The sequence below is a fragment of the Monodon monoceros genome, unplaced genomic scaffold (genome assembly GCF_005190385.1).
Source record: "Monodon monoceros isolate NGI ecotype Baffin Bay Population unplaced genomic scaffold, NGI_Narwhal_1 Super_Scaffold_6, whole genome shotgun sequence".
NCBI classification, from domain to species: Eukaryota; Metazoa; Chordata; class Mammalia; order Artiodactyla; family Monodontidae; genus Monodon; species Monodon monoceros.
The window spans coordinates 11875654-11894348 of NW_021703783.1; the positions used below are offsets into that span (position 1 = coordinate 11875654).

Genomic DNA, 18695 nt, shown 5'->3' on the forward strand with positions numbered 1-18695 from the left:
TACTGATCCAGTCAAGAAATAGGCTATTGGATCCTGACCCACCGTGGATGGAGGCTGGTACAAATGGCAACCTCTCAGGCATCAAGTCAGAACCGCAGCCAAGGGGATTCAACAAGGTTGAAGCTGCCTTAGAAGAATTTAAGTTTGCCATACTAAATTGAGCTGCGAGCAGTGATCCAATCATAAAAAGTTCTCAATCACTTAGACTGTAACGAAATAGACACTACTTTCACAAATACTTAAAATGCAGTTAATGAAAATAACACGGTATCGTTAAATTTGACCAGCTTTACCAGGTACTTCTACCTTACTGTTGCTGTTATGTGAAGTAAACATATTATTTGAATTTTTAAAATGTATTCAGTAAACATTTATTAAGCCCTAAAATCTAGAAGAATGAGGGGTAAGGCGGGGCGGGGGGAGGGTACTGTTAATAAAACAAGTAAAAAAAAAAGTTAAAAAAGGATAAATAAATAAATAAAAATAAAATAAAACAAGTAAAATGGTTACAACAGAATGTGACATCTGGGTTAAACTAATAGATATAACATCAAATAAGGACTAAATTTTTATAAGGATGCCCAAGAAGGCTTCACTGGCATTTAAGCAGAATCTAAAAGAATGGAAAGCAGCTCTAGAGGCAGGTGGAGAATTAAGTGAGGAAAAAGCATGTAGATCTGGCTCAAGAACTAGCATGACGCCCGAGGGGAAAAGCATCTAGTGGGATTGGAAGAGATGAATGACTCGAGAAGTAGGGAAGGCAAATAGAGGGCTTAAGGATTAAATTTCTATTCTCTAGATGGAGTAAATATCTTTATACTGGGAAGTAACATGATCCAAACAACTTTTTAAGAAAGATAATCCAGGAATTAATGGCAAGGTAACCAGATGGAAAGGTGCTGCAAAAATTCAGGTAGGAGATAAAGGCCACAAATAAAGTTAGAAAAGAAAGAATAGTATGGGGTAGAATCAAGAGTTCCTTAATAGAAGAAATTATAATAAATTCATGATTAAATGTTATAAGAAAAAGAAAAAATTGAGGGTGTGGCAAAACTTTCTGGCTTGAATAAATTGATGGACAAGATGAAGATAGTACTTGACATACTCCCCTGGTGTTTCTTACTGACCAACACCAAAGGGATTTGCAATCATCTTTGTAAAGAGGAAGGTGAAGCAATGTGAACAACCTGGTTCTGAAAAATGTGAATAACGTGGTTGTGAAAAATAATGAACTCTATACCATGATGGCCAATATAAAATAACAACAATATTAACCACAATATATAAGGCAATGGCCACTTAAGTCAGGGCGGTGATTTCAAATTATATCTAAAGCCATAGGGACTTGTCTCTTTTTGTTTTACACAATGGTAAATATCTCGAGAGACTGGACTAGATGACATTTAACTTTCCTCAAATGCAAATATTTTATGAATACCAAAAAAGAATGCTCCAGGGGGCGTCCCTGGTGGCGCAGTGGCTGAGAATCTGCCTGCCAATGCAGGGGACAGGGGTTCGAGCCCTGGTCTGGGAAGATCCCACACGTCACGGAGCAACTGGGCCCGGTGAGCCACAGTTGCTGAGACTGCGCGTCTGGAGCCTGTGCTCCGCAACAAGAGAGGCTGCAACAGTGAGAGGCCTGCGCACCGCGATGAAGAGTGGCCCCCGCTCGAGGCAACTAGAGAAAGCGCTTACACAGAAACGAAGACCCAACACTGCCATAAATAAATTAATTAAAAAAAAAAAAAGAATGCTCCAGAGAAAGTGAAAGCTATGAAGTAGAGTATGTATGCAACTATGGAAAGCAATAATACATAAAATACCAGAACAAAATGTCTCTACTAGATCACTATCATTGGGGTTGATATTACTTAACCATCTTTTTCTTAAGAGACACAGTAAACTTTTAACAATAACATATCTTAGTGTTAGAAAGAAATTATATATTGAGGAATGAACTACATAAAGAAATGAAAGAGATCTTTTCATTGAAAATACAAAACAATTAAAACCACCAAATCAAATTTAAAAAACCAAGAAATTAAATATAAAATTTCCAACTTACTTCATTTGAGATGGATACATTCCAAAACCACTGGGATGATTAGAAATATGACCATTCATTATGACTTTAATGTTCTGAAAAAAGAAAGGTACATGGATTGAAGGCATTAAAAAGGTTGAGACATCTCAGTTTTAAAGTTTTTCATTCAACAAAATATGTGTCACTTCCAGGATGATGCTAGAAATATAAAGATCTCCACCCTCAAAGAGCTCAGGCTCCAGAAGTACAGATGGACATATAAACAAAGATTAAATTGGCATTTAACATTAATATACTAACATTGTAAGCAAATATAAAAAAGAAAAATTTTAAATATAATTCTGAACCCTCTAACTACAAAAACATAATTCTATATTCCACTCAACCTCATCATTGTCAGTTTTATGAAATGTTACTTTGTTTAATGTTTCATTATGAAACTAATGTAAGCTCATAAAATTTAAAAACTTGAGAAATATGGAAAAGCACAAAATACAAAAAAGTACAGAGGGGAAAAATATCACCCAGAGCCCTATCATTTAAAGATAACCATCAGGTGTTCCTTAAAGAACTAAAAATGGAACTACCATATGACCCAGCAATCCCACTACTGGGCATATACCCTGAGAAAACCATAATTCAAAGAGAGTCATGTACCAAAATGTTCATTGCAGCTCTATTTACAATAGCCAGGACATGCAAGCAACCTAAGTGTCCATCAACAGATGAATGGATAAAGATGTGGCACATATATACAATGGAATATTACTCAACCATAAAAAGAAACGAAATTGAGTTATTTGTAGTGAAGTGGATGGACCTAGAGTCTGTCATACAGAGTGAAGTCAGAAAGAGAAGAACAAATACCATATGCTAACACATATATATGGAATCTAAAAAAAAAAAAAAAAGGTTCTGAAGAAACTAGGGGCAGGACAGGAATAAAGACACAGACTTAAGAGACTGGACTTGAGGACACAGGGAGCGGGAAGGGTAAGCTGGGACGAAGTGAGAGAGTGGCATGGACTTACAAATACTACCAAATGTAAAACAGATAGCTAGTGGGAAGCAGCCACATAGCACAGGGAGATCAGCTCGGTGCTTTGTGACCACCTAGAGGGGTGGGATAGGGAGGGTGGGAGGGAGACGCAAGAGGGAGGGGATATATGTAAATGTATAGCTGATTTACTATGTTATAAAGCAGAAACTAACAAACCATTGTAAAGCAGTTATACTCCAATAAAGATGTTAAAATAAATAAATAAAAATAACCATTTAACAGTCCTGTCAATTTCCTCCAGTCTTTTTTCCTGTATCTAGTTTTCCTTCCTTCCTTCCCTCCTTCCTTCCTTCCTTCCTTCCTTCCTCCATCCCTCCCTCCCTTCCTTCCATTTTCTTATTTCCTTCTTTCAAAGCACATTTGACAACATCCTATATATACACTTGGATACACCTTTTTTTTCAAGATGGTATTCATTTACACAACTTTTACTTTTCACAAGAAAACAACTTTTTAAATTAACACCAGAAATTTATCTTCAGAAACCATTTTTAATCTGTTTCACAAATTAAACAAATTTCCTTCAAACAAGATAAATGCAAATAAGTAAAACTTCCTTACTGCCAAATCCAACGGCCTTTTTTTTCTCCTCGACAGTACAGCTACACCTGAATTACTTCTATTCACCCCTGAACATGTGGCCCTTCCTGCTTTCTGTGGCACTAAACTATTTTGGATCTTGTCTCACTTTTCTGACTTTTGTATACATTACATTACTATGTCTTTTCAATAACTGAGAGGTAGGTAGGACATATCCCAGCTTTATTATAAGACAAAGGCAAAGAGCAGAAATATTAACAACTACTGTGTGAGTTATCTGTCAGGTACTATGATGGATCCTGGCACTACCAAGGTGATCAAAAGAGACATAGTCCTAGCTTTGGGCAAATAGTCTGGTGGGAAAAACATACATTTAGTGAATAAATATAAAATTTTAAATTGTTGTTACTATCACAAAGGGAAAATTCAGGGTCACTTGGGGGGGGTATATAATATGAGAACTTAATTCAGATTGGGAGGGCACAGAAAGCCTGCATAAAGAATATTCAAGACCTAGTAACTTCCAGTTAATTCTTTCTCATTGTTCACATTTCAATTCAATCACCGTGTCCTCAGGGAAGCATTTACTGACCTCTGTGAATAGATAAAAGCCCACCACTATCAGATACTCTCAGCACAATACACAATTTTTCAAAGTATTTACCACAGTTGTAATTTCTCATTTGTTTAAATTAATTCCTGATTCTTCACTAGACTTTAAGCTCCATAAGGGCAGAGCTGCTTTGATGACTGCTGTTTCTTAAGCAGTAAGAATAGTACAAAATATTTAATATTTGAATTAAATATTAATTCAAATAAAAAAAGAAGGAAGGAGAGTCCACATCCTACTCTTCAAAGAGTTTATTGTATTCTTAAGGAGACAAAACCAATCCATATGAAACACACAGTAAATAAGTCCCAATGTATGAGGCTCTATTTTAGACCTACTAGAGGTTCTGAGGTAGGAAAAGCAAGGCAACTGCCATAATTTTTTGAAGGGCTGGGACTTGACCTAGTTCTTAAAAAATGGATAGGGTTTATAAAGGTCCTCAAAACACTCAAGTTTTTTTTTTTTAATTTATTAGTATTTTTAAATTTTATTTATTTTTGGCTGTGTTGGGTCTTCGTTGCTGCATGCGGGCGTTCTCTAGTTGTGGCGAGCGGGGGTTACTCTTCGTTGCAGAGCGCGGGCTTCTCACTGCAGTGGCTTCTCTTGTTGCAGAGCACGGGCTCCAGGAGCACTGACTTCAGTAGTTGTGGCATGCAGGCTTCAGTAGTTGTGGCACAGGCTTAGCTGCTCCATGGCATGTGGGATCTTCCCGGACCAGGGCTCGAACCCATGTCCCCTGCATTGGCAGGCAGATTCTTAACCACTGCACCACCAGGGAAACCCAAAACACTCATTTAATTCAACCTTTCCTGAAGTCTTGTCCATATTTATTCACAGCTTAGAAGCAAATTTCCAAATTAAGGAACAAAGAAATATTGACCTCTAACCAAGTATTGCATCCATAAAATTACATTTATACTATATTATCATTTGTTTTTATTATTGTTGTTTATTTTCCTTCAATTTATACTTAGATACAATCAGTGTACAGAGGTAAACCAATTCTCTGGAGAAAAATAAACCCCTGATTTGTAGTACTTCCTGATTTCCTTGGTATAAGTATTCCCACCATGGCCCATTTCAAGCTAGCATTGGTTTAACAGCAGCTTACAAAATCCTAAATATTTCACAATTGGCTCTCACAAGTCTACAGAATCAAGAGAGAGCACATCACTGTTACATTCTGGAATTTGGGCCAGGACAGAGGCCTGGGATAACATTATGGATCTAGAGCTAAAGGTTAGGACAGAGGCTTTCACAGACGCCTGGAACTTTAACACCATTTCTGGCACTAACTAGCTGAAAGGAAGTCAATTAAGCCTCTGTCTCAATTTTCTCATCAGTAAAATACAGATAATTCTTGGTCTTTCTAGCTCACAGGGCTAGTGAAAGATCAAATGAGATAGATGTACAAGTTTCTTCTACAGTTAAAAAAAAAAAAGAAGTACTCTTTTAAAACAAGCTGGTTCATTCAGCACATAAATTAAACCCCCAGGGTTTGTAGTCGTTTTGATCTAGTTTGCATTTTAAACCCACAGCAGGTGGTTTTAGTGAAAAGAGATAGCCATAACTGGCTCATCTTTTTCATGTTTAATTCTTCATGACAGTCAAATAAATTCGGGGTTTGTTTTGCTTTAAAATAGTGATCTGTCAGAATAAGAGAATAGAATAAAAGGGAATAGAAAATGTTGATTTGCTAAACTGAATTTTAAATATAGAAACTTTTCTCTTTGGCAACCATAGTGTCATTTGTCAGAGATGCTCAGGTAGCAACATAGGTTTCAGATATTTAAACACAGTAACACAGGGCACACCTTGCAAAAGGAAACAATTACAAATGTTTTCCCCCCTTTAGCCTTTTAAGAGACATATCCAATTTATACCTATATGGACTATATGTATATATAATATAGAAGAACCATCAGTCTTACTGAGAAATTAGCTGCTTTTATTTTTATTAACTCTTAAAACAACTTAAAAACTGAGACAAAGTTTTTCTTCATTACTTTTTTTTGCGGTACGCGGGCCTCTCACTGTTGTGGCCTCTCCCGTTGCGGAGCACAGGCTCCGGACGCACAGGCTCAGCGGACATGGCTCACGGGCCCAGACGCTCTGCGGCATGTGGGATCCTCCCGAACCGGGGCACAAACCCGTGTCCCCTGCATCGGAAGGCGGACTCTCAACCACTGCGCCACCAGGGAAGCCCTCTTCATTACTTTTAAGGACTCACAAATTCAGTTAACTCTACTACATTAACTACTTAATTCTAAAAAAGTGTACACTAAAATCTTCATAATAGCTTCCAACAAATCTGAAATAAGAATATCAGTTTCCTTACGAAAACATTTCTTGTAAGTCATAGTTACTATAATTTTCTCCTTATTTTCTCCAGCAAATAAAGTGGTAAATTTAAGATCTCAGTTCAACATACCTAAAATGTTGAACACTGAAATTTTCAAAGGAAAATAAATAGAATGTATGAAAATCATGGTAAGCAGAAACAAATGAGGCTATATTAAGGCTAAACCAGCAAGTTAAAATTGTATTGGAAAGTTTAAGATCCCAAATATAAATAAATAGATAACAATTTATATTTCCGTTTCTTTTCTTCACTCTTGCTTGCATATGGTATCAATTTTCAAATTGATGAATGAGTTTGTAGTCATCACGCAGTGTTAGAATCCCGTCTACCCAATCTAGCTACCACACAAAGACTTGTGCTCTCAGAAAAATGTCACAGACACCTTTTTGTTTATTTAAGTTTTTGTTAGTCTGTTTGGGTGTACCTATCTTGAAGTATCTGTATTTCAATTTCAGTTTAAGTCATATCTCTGGGTCTAAGTTATAACCAAGATAGGGGTGAGGAGATTGATTACCATCATTATTTAGGGTTTTAACTAAAAGACCGTTGAAATGTAATTTCTACCAATACTTTGTGACATTGTCTACTAGTGATTGCGCTTAATTTACTAAAAGACAAAAAAATGTGCTTTAAACCTGCTAAATCATCACATATTCTGTCTCCTTCTGTGTCTTCTAGGAGTAACTTTTCAATACATCTTACCAGTACTGTTGTCTGTAGAGATGTCACCTTCTCTATTTCTCTATGTCATTTGGTCTAATATTTAGTAATAAAGAATTTGTGTGTGAATAAATTTAGGAAACTAATAACAGTAAACTGTTATAACAGTAATAATAATGATGATGACAATAGTAGCTAACACTTGTGAAGGTGTCACAATAATTTCTAGGCCATATGGAAGCACAATATTTTCTCAAGGCCAATATCGATGTAGAAAGAGTAATTCTGTGCCTTAAAGGCACAATACCTTGTAATCACTTAAAATAATTAACTTGACTCCTCTTTTTTTATAATTCTGAGAAAAATGTTTCACTGTTTATAGGTAAGATCATAATTTGGGGGAAAATATATGTTCAATTCAGAATGTTGTTGGTTTAACAATTAGTTGAAGAAAAATATTTGTTACTAAAATTTAATAAGCAGAAGAAGAACTACAATCCTGCAATCTGTGGAACAAAAACCACATTCATGGAAAGATAGACAAGATGAAAAGGCAGAGGGCTATGTACCAGATGAAGGAACAAGATAAAACCCCAGAAAAACAACTACATGAAATGGAGGTAGGCAATCTTCCAGAAAAAGAATTCAGAATAATGCTAGTGAAGATGATCCAGGACCTCGGAAAAAGAATGGAGGCAAAGATCTAGAAGATGCAAGAAATGTTTAACATAGACCTAGAAGAATTAAAGAACAAACAAACAGAGATGAACAATACAATAACTAAAATGAAAACTACACTAGAAGGAATCAATATCAGAATAACTGAGGCAGAAGAACGGGAAAGTGACCTGGAAGACAGAATGGTGGAATTCACTGCTGTGGAACAAAATAAAGAAAAAAGAATGAAAAGAAATGAAGACAGCCTAAGAGACCTCTGGAACAACATTAAACACAACAACATTCACATTATAGGGGTCCCAGAAGGAGAAGAGAGAGAAAGGACCCGAGAAAATATTTGAAGAGATTATAGTCAAAAACTTCCCTAACATGGGAAAGGAAATAGCCACCCAAGTTCAGGAAGCACAGCGAGTCCCATACAGGATAAACCCAGGGAACAACATGCCGAGACACATAGTAAGCAAATTGGCAAAAATTAAAGACAAAGAAAAATTACTGAAAGCAGCAAGGGAAAAACGACAAATAACATACAAGGGAACTCCCGTAAGGTTAACAGCTGATTTCTCAGCAGAAACTCTACAAGCCAGAAGGCAGTGGCGTGATATACTTAAAGTGATGAAAGGGAAGAACGTACAACCAAGATTACTCTACCCGGCAAGGATCTCATTCAGATACAATGGAGAAATCAAAAGCTTTACACACAAGCAAAAGCTAAGAGAATTCAGCACCACCAAATCAGCTCTACAACAAACGCTAAAGGAACTTCTCTAAGTGGGAAACACAAGAGAAGAAAAGGACCTACAAAAACAAAAACAAAACAATTAAGAAAATGGTCATAGGAACATACATATCGATAATTACCTTAAACGTGAATGGATTAAATGCTCCAACCAAAAGACACAGGCTTGCTGAATGGATACAAAAACAACACCCATATATATGCTGTCTACAAGAGACCCACTTCAGACCTAGGGAAACATACAGACGGAAAGTGAGGGGATGGAAAAAGACATTCCATGCAAATGTAAATCAAAAGAAAGCTGGAGTAGCAATACTCATATCAGATAAAATGGACTTTAACATAAAGAATGTTACAAGAGCCGGGCGTGGTGGCGCGCGCCTGTAGTCCCAGCTACTCGGGAGGCTGAGGCAGGAGGATCGCTTGAGCCCAGGAGTTCTGGGCTGTAGTGCGCTATGCCGATCGGGTGTCCGCACTAAGTTCGGCATCAATATGGTGACCTCCCGGGAGCGGGGGACCACCAGGTTGCCTAAGGAGGGGTGAACCGGCCCAGGTCGGAAACGGAGCAGGTCAAAACTCCCGTGCTGATCAGTAGTGGGATCGCGCCTGTGAATAGCCACTGCACTCCAGCCTGGGCAACATAGCGAGACCCCGTCTCTTAAAAAAAAAAAAAAAAAAAAAAAAGAATGTTACAAGAGACAAGGAAGGACACTACATAATGATAAAGGGATCAAGCCAAGAAAATATAACAATTATAAATATATATGCACCCAACATAGGAGCACCTCAATACATAAGGTAAAGCTACCAGCTATAAAACAGGAAATCGACAGTAACACAATAATAGTGGGGGACTTTAACACCTCACTTACACTAATGGACAGATCATCCAAAATGAAAATAAATAAGGAAACACAAGCTTTAAATGACACAATAGACCAGATAGATTTAATTGATATTCATAGGACATTCCATCCCCAAACAGCAGATTACACTTTCTTCTCAAGTGCGCATGGAACATTCTCCAGGATAGATCACGTCTTGGGTCACAAATCAAGCCTCAGTAAATTTAAGATAACTGAAATCATATCAAGCATCTTTTCTGACCACAACACTCTGAGATTAGAAATGAATTACAGGGAAAAAAACGTAAAAAACACAAACACATGGAGACTAAACAATACGTTACTAAACAACCAAGAGATCACTGAAGAAATCAAAGAGGAAATCAAAAAATACCTAGAGACAAATGACAATGAAAACACGATGATCCAAAACCTATGCGATGCAGCAAAAGCAGTTCTAAGATGGAAGTTTATAGCTATACAAGCCTACCACAAGAAACAAGAAAAATCTCAAAAAAACAATCTAACCTTACACCTAAAGGAACTAGAGAAAGAAGAACAAACAAAACCCCAAGCTAGCAGATGGAAAGAAATCATAAAGATCAGAGCAGAAATAAATGAAATAGACACAAAGAAAACTATAGCAAAGATGAATAAAACTAAAAGCTGGTTCTTTGAGAAGATAAACAAAATTGATAAACCATTAGCCAGACTCATCATGAAAGAGAGAGGACTCAAATCAATAAAATTAGAAATGAAAAAGAAGTTACAACAGACACCACAGAAATACAAAGCATCCTAAGAGACTACTACAAGCAACTCTATGCCAATAAAATGGACAACCTGGAAGAAATGGACAAATTTTTAGAAAGGTATAACCTTCCAAGACTGAACAAGGAAGAAATAGAAAATATGAACAGACCAATCACAAGTAATGAAATTGAAACTGTGATTAAAAATTTTCCAAAAAACAAAAGTTCAGGACCAGATGGCTTCACAGGCGAATTCTAACAAACATTTAGAGAAGAGCTAACACCCATTCTTCTCAAACTCTTCCAAAATATTGCAGAGGGAGGAACACTCCCAAACGCATTCTGTGAGGCCACCATCACCCTGATGCCAAAACCAGACAAAGATACTACAAAAAAAGAAAATTACAGACCAATATCACGGATGAATATAGATGCAAAAATCCTCAACAAAATGCTAGCAAACAGAATCCAACAACACATTAAAAGTATCATACATCATGATCATGTGGGATTTATCCCAGGGATGCAAGGATTCTTCAATATATGCAAATCAATCAATGTGATACACCATATTAACAAATTGAAGAATAAAAACCATATGATCATATCAATAGATGCAGGAAAAGCTTTTGATAAAATTCAACACCCATTTATGATGAAAACTCTACAGAAAGTGGGCATAGAGGGAACCTACCTCAACATAATAAAGGTCATATATGACAAACCCACAGCAAACATCATTCTCAATGGTGAAAAACTGAAAGCATTTCCTCTAAGATCAGGAACAAGACAAGGATGTCCACTCTCACCACTATTATTCAACATAGTTTTGGAAGTCCTAGCCACGGCAATCAGAGAAGAAAAAGAAATAAAAGGAATACAAATTGGAAAAAAGAAGTAAAACTGTCACTGTTCGCAGATGACATGATACTATACATAGAGAACCCTAAAAATGCCACGAGAAAACTACTCGAGCTAATCAGTGAATTTGGTAAAGTTGCAGGATACAAAATTAATGCACAGAAATCTCTTGCATTCCTATACACTAATGATGAAAAATCTGAAAGAGAAACTAAGGAAACGCTCCCATTTACCACTGCAACAAAAAGAATAAAATACCTAGGAATAAACCTACCTAGCAAGACAAAAGACCTGTATGCAGAAAACTGTAAGACACTGGTGAAAGAAATTAAAGATGACACCAACAGATGGAGAGATATACCATGTTCTTGGATTGGAAGAATCAATATTGTGAAAATGACTATACTACCCAAAGCAATCTACAGATTCAATGCAATCCCTATCAAATTACCAGTGGCATTTTTTACGGAACTAGAACAAAAAAATCTTAAAATTTTTATGGAGACACAAAAGACCCTGAATAGCCAAAGCAATCTTGAGGGAAAAAAACGGAGTGGGAGGAATCAGACTCCCTGACTTCAGACTACACTACAAAGCTACAGTACTAAAGACAATATGGTACTGGCACAAAACCAGAAACATAGATCAATGGAACAAGATAGAAAGCCCAGAGATAACCCCAGGCACCTATGGTCAACTAATCTATGACAAAGGAGGCAAGGATATACAATGGAGAAAAGACAGTCTCTTCAATAAGAGGTGCTGGGAAAACTGGACAGCTACATGTAAAAGAATGAAATTAGAACACTCCCTAACACGATACACAAAAATAAGCTCAAAATGGATTTGAGACCTAAATGTTAGACCGGACACTATAAAACTCTTAGAGGAAAGCATAGGAAGAACACTCTTTGACATAAATCACAGCAAGATCTTTTTTGACCCACCTCCTAGAGTAATGGAAAAATAAAAAAATGGGACCTAATGAAATTTCAAAGCTTTTGCATAGCAAAGGAAACCATAAACAAGATGAAAAGACGACCCTCAGAATGGGAGAAAATATTTGCAAATGAATCAGCAGACAAAGGATTAATCTCCAAAATATATAAACAGCTCATGCAGCTCAATATTAAAAAAAAAAACCAACCCAATCCAAAACTGGGCAGAAGACCTAAATAGACACTTTTCCAAAGAAGACATACAGATGGCCAAGAAGCACATGAAAAGCTGCTCAACATCACTAATTATTAGAGAAATGTAAATCAAAACTACAATGAGGTATCACCCCACACCAGTTAGAATGGGCATCATCAGAAAATCTACAAACAACAAATGCTGGAGATGGTGTGGAGAAAAGGGAAACCTCTTGCACTGTTGGTGGGAATGTAAATTGATGCAGCCACTATGGAGAACAGCATGGAGGTTCCTTAAAAAACTAAAAATAGAATTACCATGTGATCCAGAAATCCCACTACTGGGCATATACCCAGAGAAAACCATAATTCAAAAAGAAACATGCATCCCAATGTTCATTGCAGCACTATTTACAACAGCCAGGTCATGGAAGCAAGCTAAATGCCCATCGATAGACGAATGGATAAAGAAGTTGTGGTACATATATACAATGGAATATTACTCAGCCATAAAAAGGAATGAAACTGGGTTATTTGTTGAGACGTGGATGGATCTAGAGACTGTCATACAGAGTGAAGTAAGTCAGAAAGATAAAAACAAATATCGTATGTTAACGTGGAACAAATATCGCATGTACGTGGAACCTAGAAAAATGGTACAGATGAACCGGTTCGCAGGGCAGAAGTTGAGACACATATGTAGAGAACAAACATATGAACACCAAGGGGGGAAAGCCGCGGGGGGGGTGGGGATGGTGGTGTGATTAATTGGGCGATTGGAATTGACATGTATACACTGATGTGTATAAAATTGATGACTAATATGAACCTGCTGTATAAAAAAATAAATAAAATAAAATTCAAAAATTAAAAAAAAACACAACTAATACTAAACGTTCTTTGGGTTATTTGCATGGAAAGATGTTAATATAAATGTTTCAGACATTACATGAAATTCCTAAAAATCTTATATGTTCTGGTATAATGTTATAAGTCATAATTCTAGTTATTATTTTAAAATATATATCTCAGAAATAACTAAATTTCCTTCTCAATTGCATTATCATGAACTTTCATCAAATCTTTAACCGTGGTCATTTTTAAGTCTTTTGTCATTTACAGACAATTCTGGGTGTACGCTGATGCTTTTGCAAAAATGTTCCTATAAAAGGGTTTCATCTTCAAGGAATTCATGGAAAAGACTGACAAGTACAGGTCTCTGGTAACTGACTATACTGCTGAACTGAATGAGTAAGCATTTTCAGAACTCTAATGGAAAACTGATGAATTCATAAAAGTGCTAATGAAAGATCAAGATAAAAAAATTAATTACATGGGACTGAGTGAACTGATGAGGATGACTATAATTTTTGTGACCTTCTGTTTGAATATTAAAATAAAAAAATAAAAATTGAAGGTTTGCATCAAAAAAAATTTAATGAACAACTAAAAAGAAACACTTTAGCCATAATTATATGTGTAACATTGTGATAGATTTGATAGGAAGGCCTAGTACAGAGAAGAATCATATATACCCTATTAGTACTATTTGAGTATTTCCCTCTAATTCTTATTGCACTGATGACATCATCAGTGCATATACACTGCTTGGATGTTAAACACAGGAAATGACTAATATCTCAGTTCAAAACATTGTTAAGGTCCTACTGTATAGCACAGAGAACTATACTCAATATTTGTAATAACCTATAAGGGAAAACAATCTTAAAAAATATGTATAACTGAATCACTTTACTGTACACCTGAAACTAACACAACACTGTAAATCAACTGTACTTCAATTAAAAAAAATTTTTTTTTTAATAAATTTATTTATTTATTTTTGGCTGTGTTAGGTCTGTCGCAGCCTCTCTTGTTGTGGACTCCAGACGCGCAGGCTCAGTAGTTGTGGCTCACGGGCCTAGTTGCTCCGCGGCATGTGGGATCCTCCCAGACCAGGGCTCGAACCCGTGTCCCCTGCATTGGCAGGCAGACTCTCAACCACTGCGCCACTAGGGAAGCCCCAATTTAAAATTTTTTAATAAAAATAAATAAATAAGGTCACATTCATAGGTACAGGGCAGTAGGATATGAACATATCTTTTGGAGGGACACAATTCAATCTGCAATAATGACCCTGTCAGTTTTCTGAGGAGTGCTGCATTTTGATATTCTGCAGGATGTCTCTCCATCGGGGTTTACCTGATGTTTTTCTCATGATTAGAATGGGGTTACAGGTTTTGGAAAGGAAGACCACAGAGATATATACCATTCTCATCACATCACACCAAGACTACACGCTGTTAGCATGACTCTACATCGTTTATGCTGACCTTGGTCCTTGACTGAAGCAGCATTTGTCAAGTTTCCCCACTAGAAAGTGACTTTCCTCACCACCACTCTACAGGCCTTTTGGGAAGGAGGTCATTATATGCACCCCACACTTAAGGGGTGGAGAGTTCTGCTCCACCTCCTTGAGGAAGGAGTATCTGCACAAATTATTTGGAATTCTTCTACATGGGAGATTTGTATATTCACCACCATTTATTTATTTATTCTGCTTTTTTATATTGAACTGAAAAGATGGAAAAAGAAAAAAGAAGGGTTCAGATTCACCAAATAAAAACTCTTGATGATTCATTGCCTGTAAAACTCCTGTTTCAGTTGGTTCAGACAAGATCTGAGTTAGCTTTAGTTCTGTGCTGGGCATAGAATACTGCTAAAAAAGAAAGAAAGGAAGGAAGGAAGAGAGGGAAAGAAAGGGAAGAAAAGAAAGGAAGGAAGGAAGGAAGGAAGAAAGAAAGAAAGAAAGAAAGAAAGGAAAGAAAAGAAAGAAAGAAAGAAAAGAAAAGAAAAGAAAAGAAAGAAAGAGAGGGAGAAAGAAAAGAGAGAAAGAAAGCAAGTGAAATCAGGGCATGAGAGAGATCCCAGCCCTTAACCAAAACCCTAGCTACCACCACCAAAAGATGATCAGAACTTTAAAAGGTAAACATTATCTAAGAAGTTCAAATCTTTCCAGAAGCAAAAATTGCTGGACATAGATTCTCAAGAAGAGGTAGGAGAATATTCACTGTGGACATTTTCTCTCAGGGTAAAAATAAAACTATAACTTTTTCTGTCAATTCATTTCTCAATTGAGCAGAATTCAGAGAAGAACATTTTGGAAAAATAAGTCAAGAAGACCATCTCAGTAATTTTTACCCCACCCCCAGTAAGTTTCTTTCAAATCTCTACTTTTTGTAAATCAACCTTGAGGGTTAGTGTTCACTGATATTCTATGAACCTTGGCGGATGGTTTCCAGAATTAACCTTTGTGCCATTGACTAATGCAAAACAAAAGCCACTGAGGAATTAGGATCTCATACGACATATTTTTATTGCTAAACTTCCTTCTTCCCTAGTAGTGCCATATGCTAAATTAGTACAGGTCAATATATCTTACAAAGGCAAACAAAGCATTATCTGGGCCTGACGTAACCCAGCTGGGTGGAGAGATAGAAAAATATGTTCTAAAATTATCTTTAATGAAATCGAAACTCTTGAATTCAAATTTCATTATGATGTATTAAATGGCCCCTAAAAATAGTAAATCAAAAACCTTACAGGTACAGTGAGAAGCGTTCTAACCCACGGATAAGATATAACATTTTAATATTTAACTACCCTGTTGCCACATGATTACCTTCCTCGGTATTACCTAGAGCAACGGATGTTAAACAATAAACTAAACGCGGCAGGTGATTCACTCTGAATTTTCAGTACAGCTCCTTAAGAGGACCAATGGTTTACAAACTGTACAACATAATTTTAGAAATGGTCACAACCCACAAAGTGGGAAATGTCACCTTTAAGCAACTGTTATGCTGAATGCATCCCACTTTTCCAAAACATAAATACATCTCCCTAAGGTTATTAGAAATAAAAATGTTTAATTGTTAAACGATACAGGACTTTTTTTTTTAAGAAATGCAATTCTGTACAAATGAAGGTTAAATCAAGCTTTCTGATGCATTATAATGTACATGCTTACATCACTCCCAAACTGCTTCTCAGATATTTTATAAAAAGATGCTACTTGTCACCTCAACTTCATCTCTCCCTGCCTGCCATACCACTCAAACATTGATTATTTTGATAAGAAGTCATAGAGGTCCAATATCTTATCAAAGACTATTAATTATTTCAATTTGTTTGATCTGTTTTAGCAAGATATGGTTTCACAGGTCCAAATACCAGCATAATGGTTACACAGGGACAGGTATTTTGCTCTAACAGAATACCTTGTGTACTGCTTTAGGTATCAGAGTGTACCAAGTTCAATATACATAACTTTATAAGCCCATGGAAAGTTCATGACTAGGCAGATAAGGTAAAATTCTCAGATCATTCTTAACTGCTTCTTATTCCTATTATTCAATACAGCTCAATATTGTGTTGACAAATATAAAAATGCACTCCTTTCAAAATACTGTTTTTCATTTATCTTCAGAAATAGAGGCAGTCCTAATACGCTGTTAGAAAGTGATGCAACCAAGAATAGTCCAAAAACAAAGCCAATTCCAGTAATCATCTACATTTGGCTGAATATAAAAATAACTGATTGTCAGTAGATACTTTTACTAAGAAAACAAATCCCTGGCACCCCATCCAACTCACAGAAGACCTATAACTAACAAAGACTTCCTTGAAAACTTGCCCATCTTACAAGGAAATTTTAGGGAAAAGAAAGAAAGAAAAGGTGTATTTAGGAAATGAGCATATTACAGACAATGTAAGGACAGCACTGTATAAAGTTCAGGAGAAGCTAGAGTAGGGGTGGGTCTCCAGAACAAAATCTCCCTCAAGGAAAGACTGAATCATAGAAGGCAAGATAAAGACCTTTAGAAATGTATGTTTATAGTACAATGTGGCAAGTAGACAGGCAGAAGGCAAGGTGGGCACCTCCTACTGGGAAGGGGAGGGCATTCAGTTCCTAAAAGCCTTCCTTCAGGTTTTGATGCATGAGCCAGGTAAGCCAGAATAGAAAAGGGAAGAGCGAAGACAAGAAACAGCTTCATACAGTTAGGAAACCACCAGCAGTTCAGAGTTACTTAGAATAACTTAAGAAGTAGGAAGTAATGAGGATGAAGCTGGAGATAGAGTGAGAATGCACATCACAGAAGGCAATGTTACATTTATATCAAATTTGGTTAGACCAAAGTTTAGTGCATTGTGTCTGCGCAATCGCCATTCACAGTAGGCTAGGGTTAAATTTCCTTTTTTTTTTTTTTAATTTCCTTTTTTGTACAACCTTTTCTCTTTATTAGAGTTAATAATTATTTTACCTTCGACCCTTAGTTCTCCTATGTACTTTTATTAATTTCATCCCTTTACTCTCCACCAGAAGTGTCTCCTTTGAGTACATTTAAACACCATCTATTCCGTCATTTTTATCTTTCTGCGGGCATCTCTCTCTGATCTCTACATATTCCTGTCACAGTCGGAATCGATGACTCTCTAAGCCTCCTGCACAGCTTTTGTCGTGGTACCCAAATGCAACATCTTTTTCATTACCTTCATCTTTCTCCTATCTTAGATCCTTGTTTCCTGGATCCCGAGTCTCTCCCTTTCCTATTTTTACTTTCTTATCTTGGAAAAGCAAATACTTCTGGAGCTTCCTGACAAAGAGTATGATGAGAAAAATAATTTCTGAAGCTTTATATAACTGAAGACATGTTTATAGTACTTTCGTAGATGATCAATAGTTTGTCTTGGTTTCAAATTCCATAATGGAAATTATTTTTGTAATCTTGAAGGCATTGTTCTTGTCTTCAGTGTTTTTCCCGAGATGTCAGGTGCCATTCTGTTTCTCACTGTTTTGTAAGGGACTATTTTATTGTCTTTCTGCAATTCTGGAGTTTGGGGATCGTCAATTTTCTCCCCTGATGTTTTGATATTTCATGACTACATCAGTGTAGGAGTTTTTTAAAAATTCAATATTTTAGAAACTCAATAGGCTTTTTCAAATTTGAAAATTATTGTCCTTAAATTCTAGGAAATTTTCTTGACTTATTTCTTTGATAGTTTATTTACAACACTTTTTTTTTTAATTTTCTTTTTTCTAAACAAGTCTGTTATTCAGAATAGGACCTCTTGGACTGAGTGTCTAATTTTCTTGTCTCTTCTCTTTTGTTTTCCATTTCCTGTTATTTTTGTTCTACTTTTTGAGTGGTTTCCTCAACTTTATCTTCAAAATACTTTTTAATTTTTCCATGTCCTCTATCAATTTTCAATTATTTCCAGAAGTACATTTTTATGCCCTAAATGTTTCTTTTCTCATAGCACCTGTTCTTATTTCCTAACTGCAATGTATTCTTGGATGTTTCTGAGAATAATGATTGTATTTAAAAATGTTTTTCTCACATCATCATC

The 18695-nt window shown here is 36.3% G+C and overlaps 2 protein-coding genes across 3 annotated transcripts in view; both read right to left on the minus strand.

The window, feature by feature from the left end:
• The window catches only part of EPS8 (epidermal growth factor receptor pathway substrate 8), a 192231-nt gene that overhangs the window by 68129 nt on the left and 105407 nt on the right, over nucleotides 1-18695 (minus strand). For both annotated transcript variants that reach the window (XM_029204630.1, XM_029204631.1), the window contains one exon: nucleotides 2066-2139. In XM_029204630.1, the coding sequence (XP_029060463.1) occupies nucleotides 2066-2124 (59 nt within the window). In that variant the 5' untranslated portion in view covers nucleotides 2125-2139. The remainder of the gene's footprint in view (nucleotides 1-2065; nucleotides 2140-18695) is intronic.
• LOC114885447 (transmembrane protein 78-like) lies at nucleotides 4362-9368 on the minus strand (the record flags this gene model as incomplete). The annotated part of the gene is given in 4 exon segments (XM_029205321.1): nucleotides 4362-4403; nucleotides 9050-9096; nucleotides 9099-9154; nucleotides 9310-9368. Coding segments are annotated over 4 exon segments (204 nt in total), but the record flags the coding sequence as incomplete, so codon positions are not given.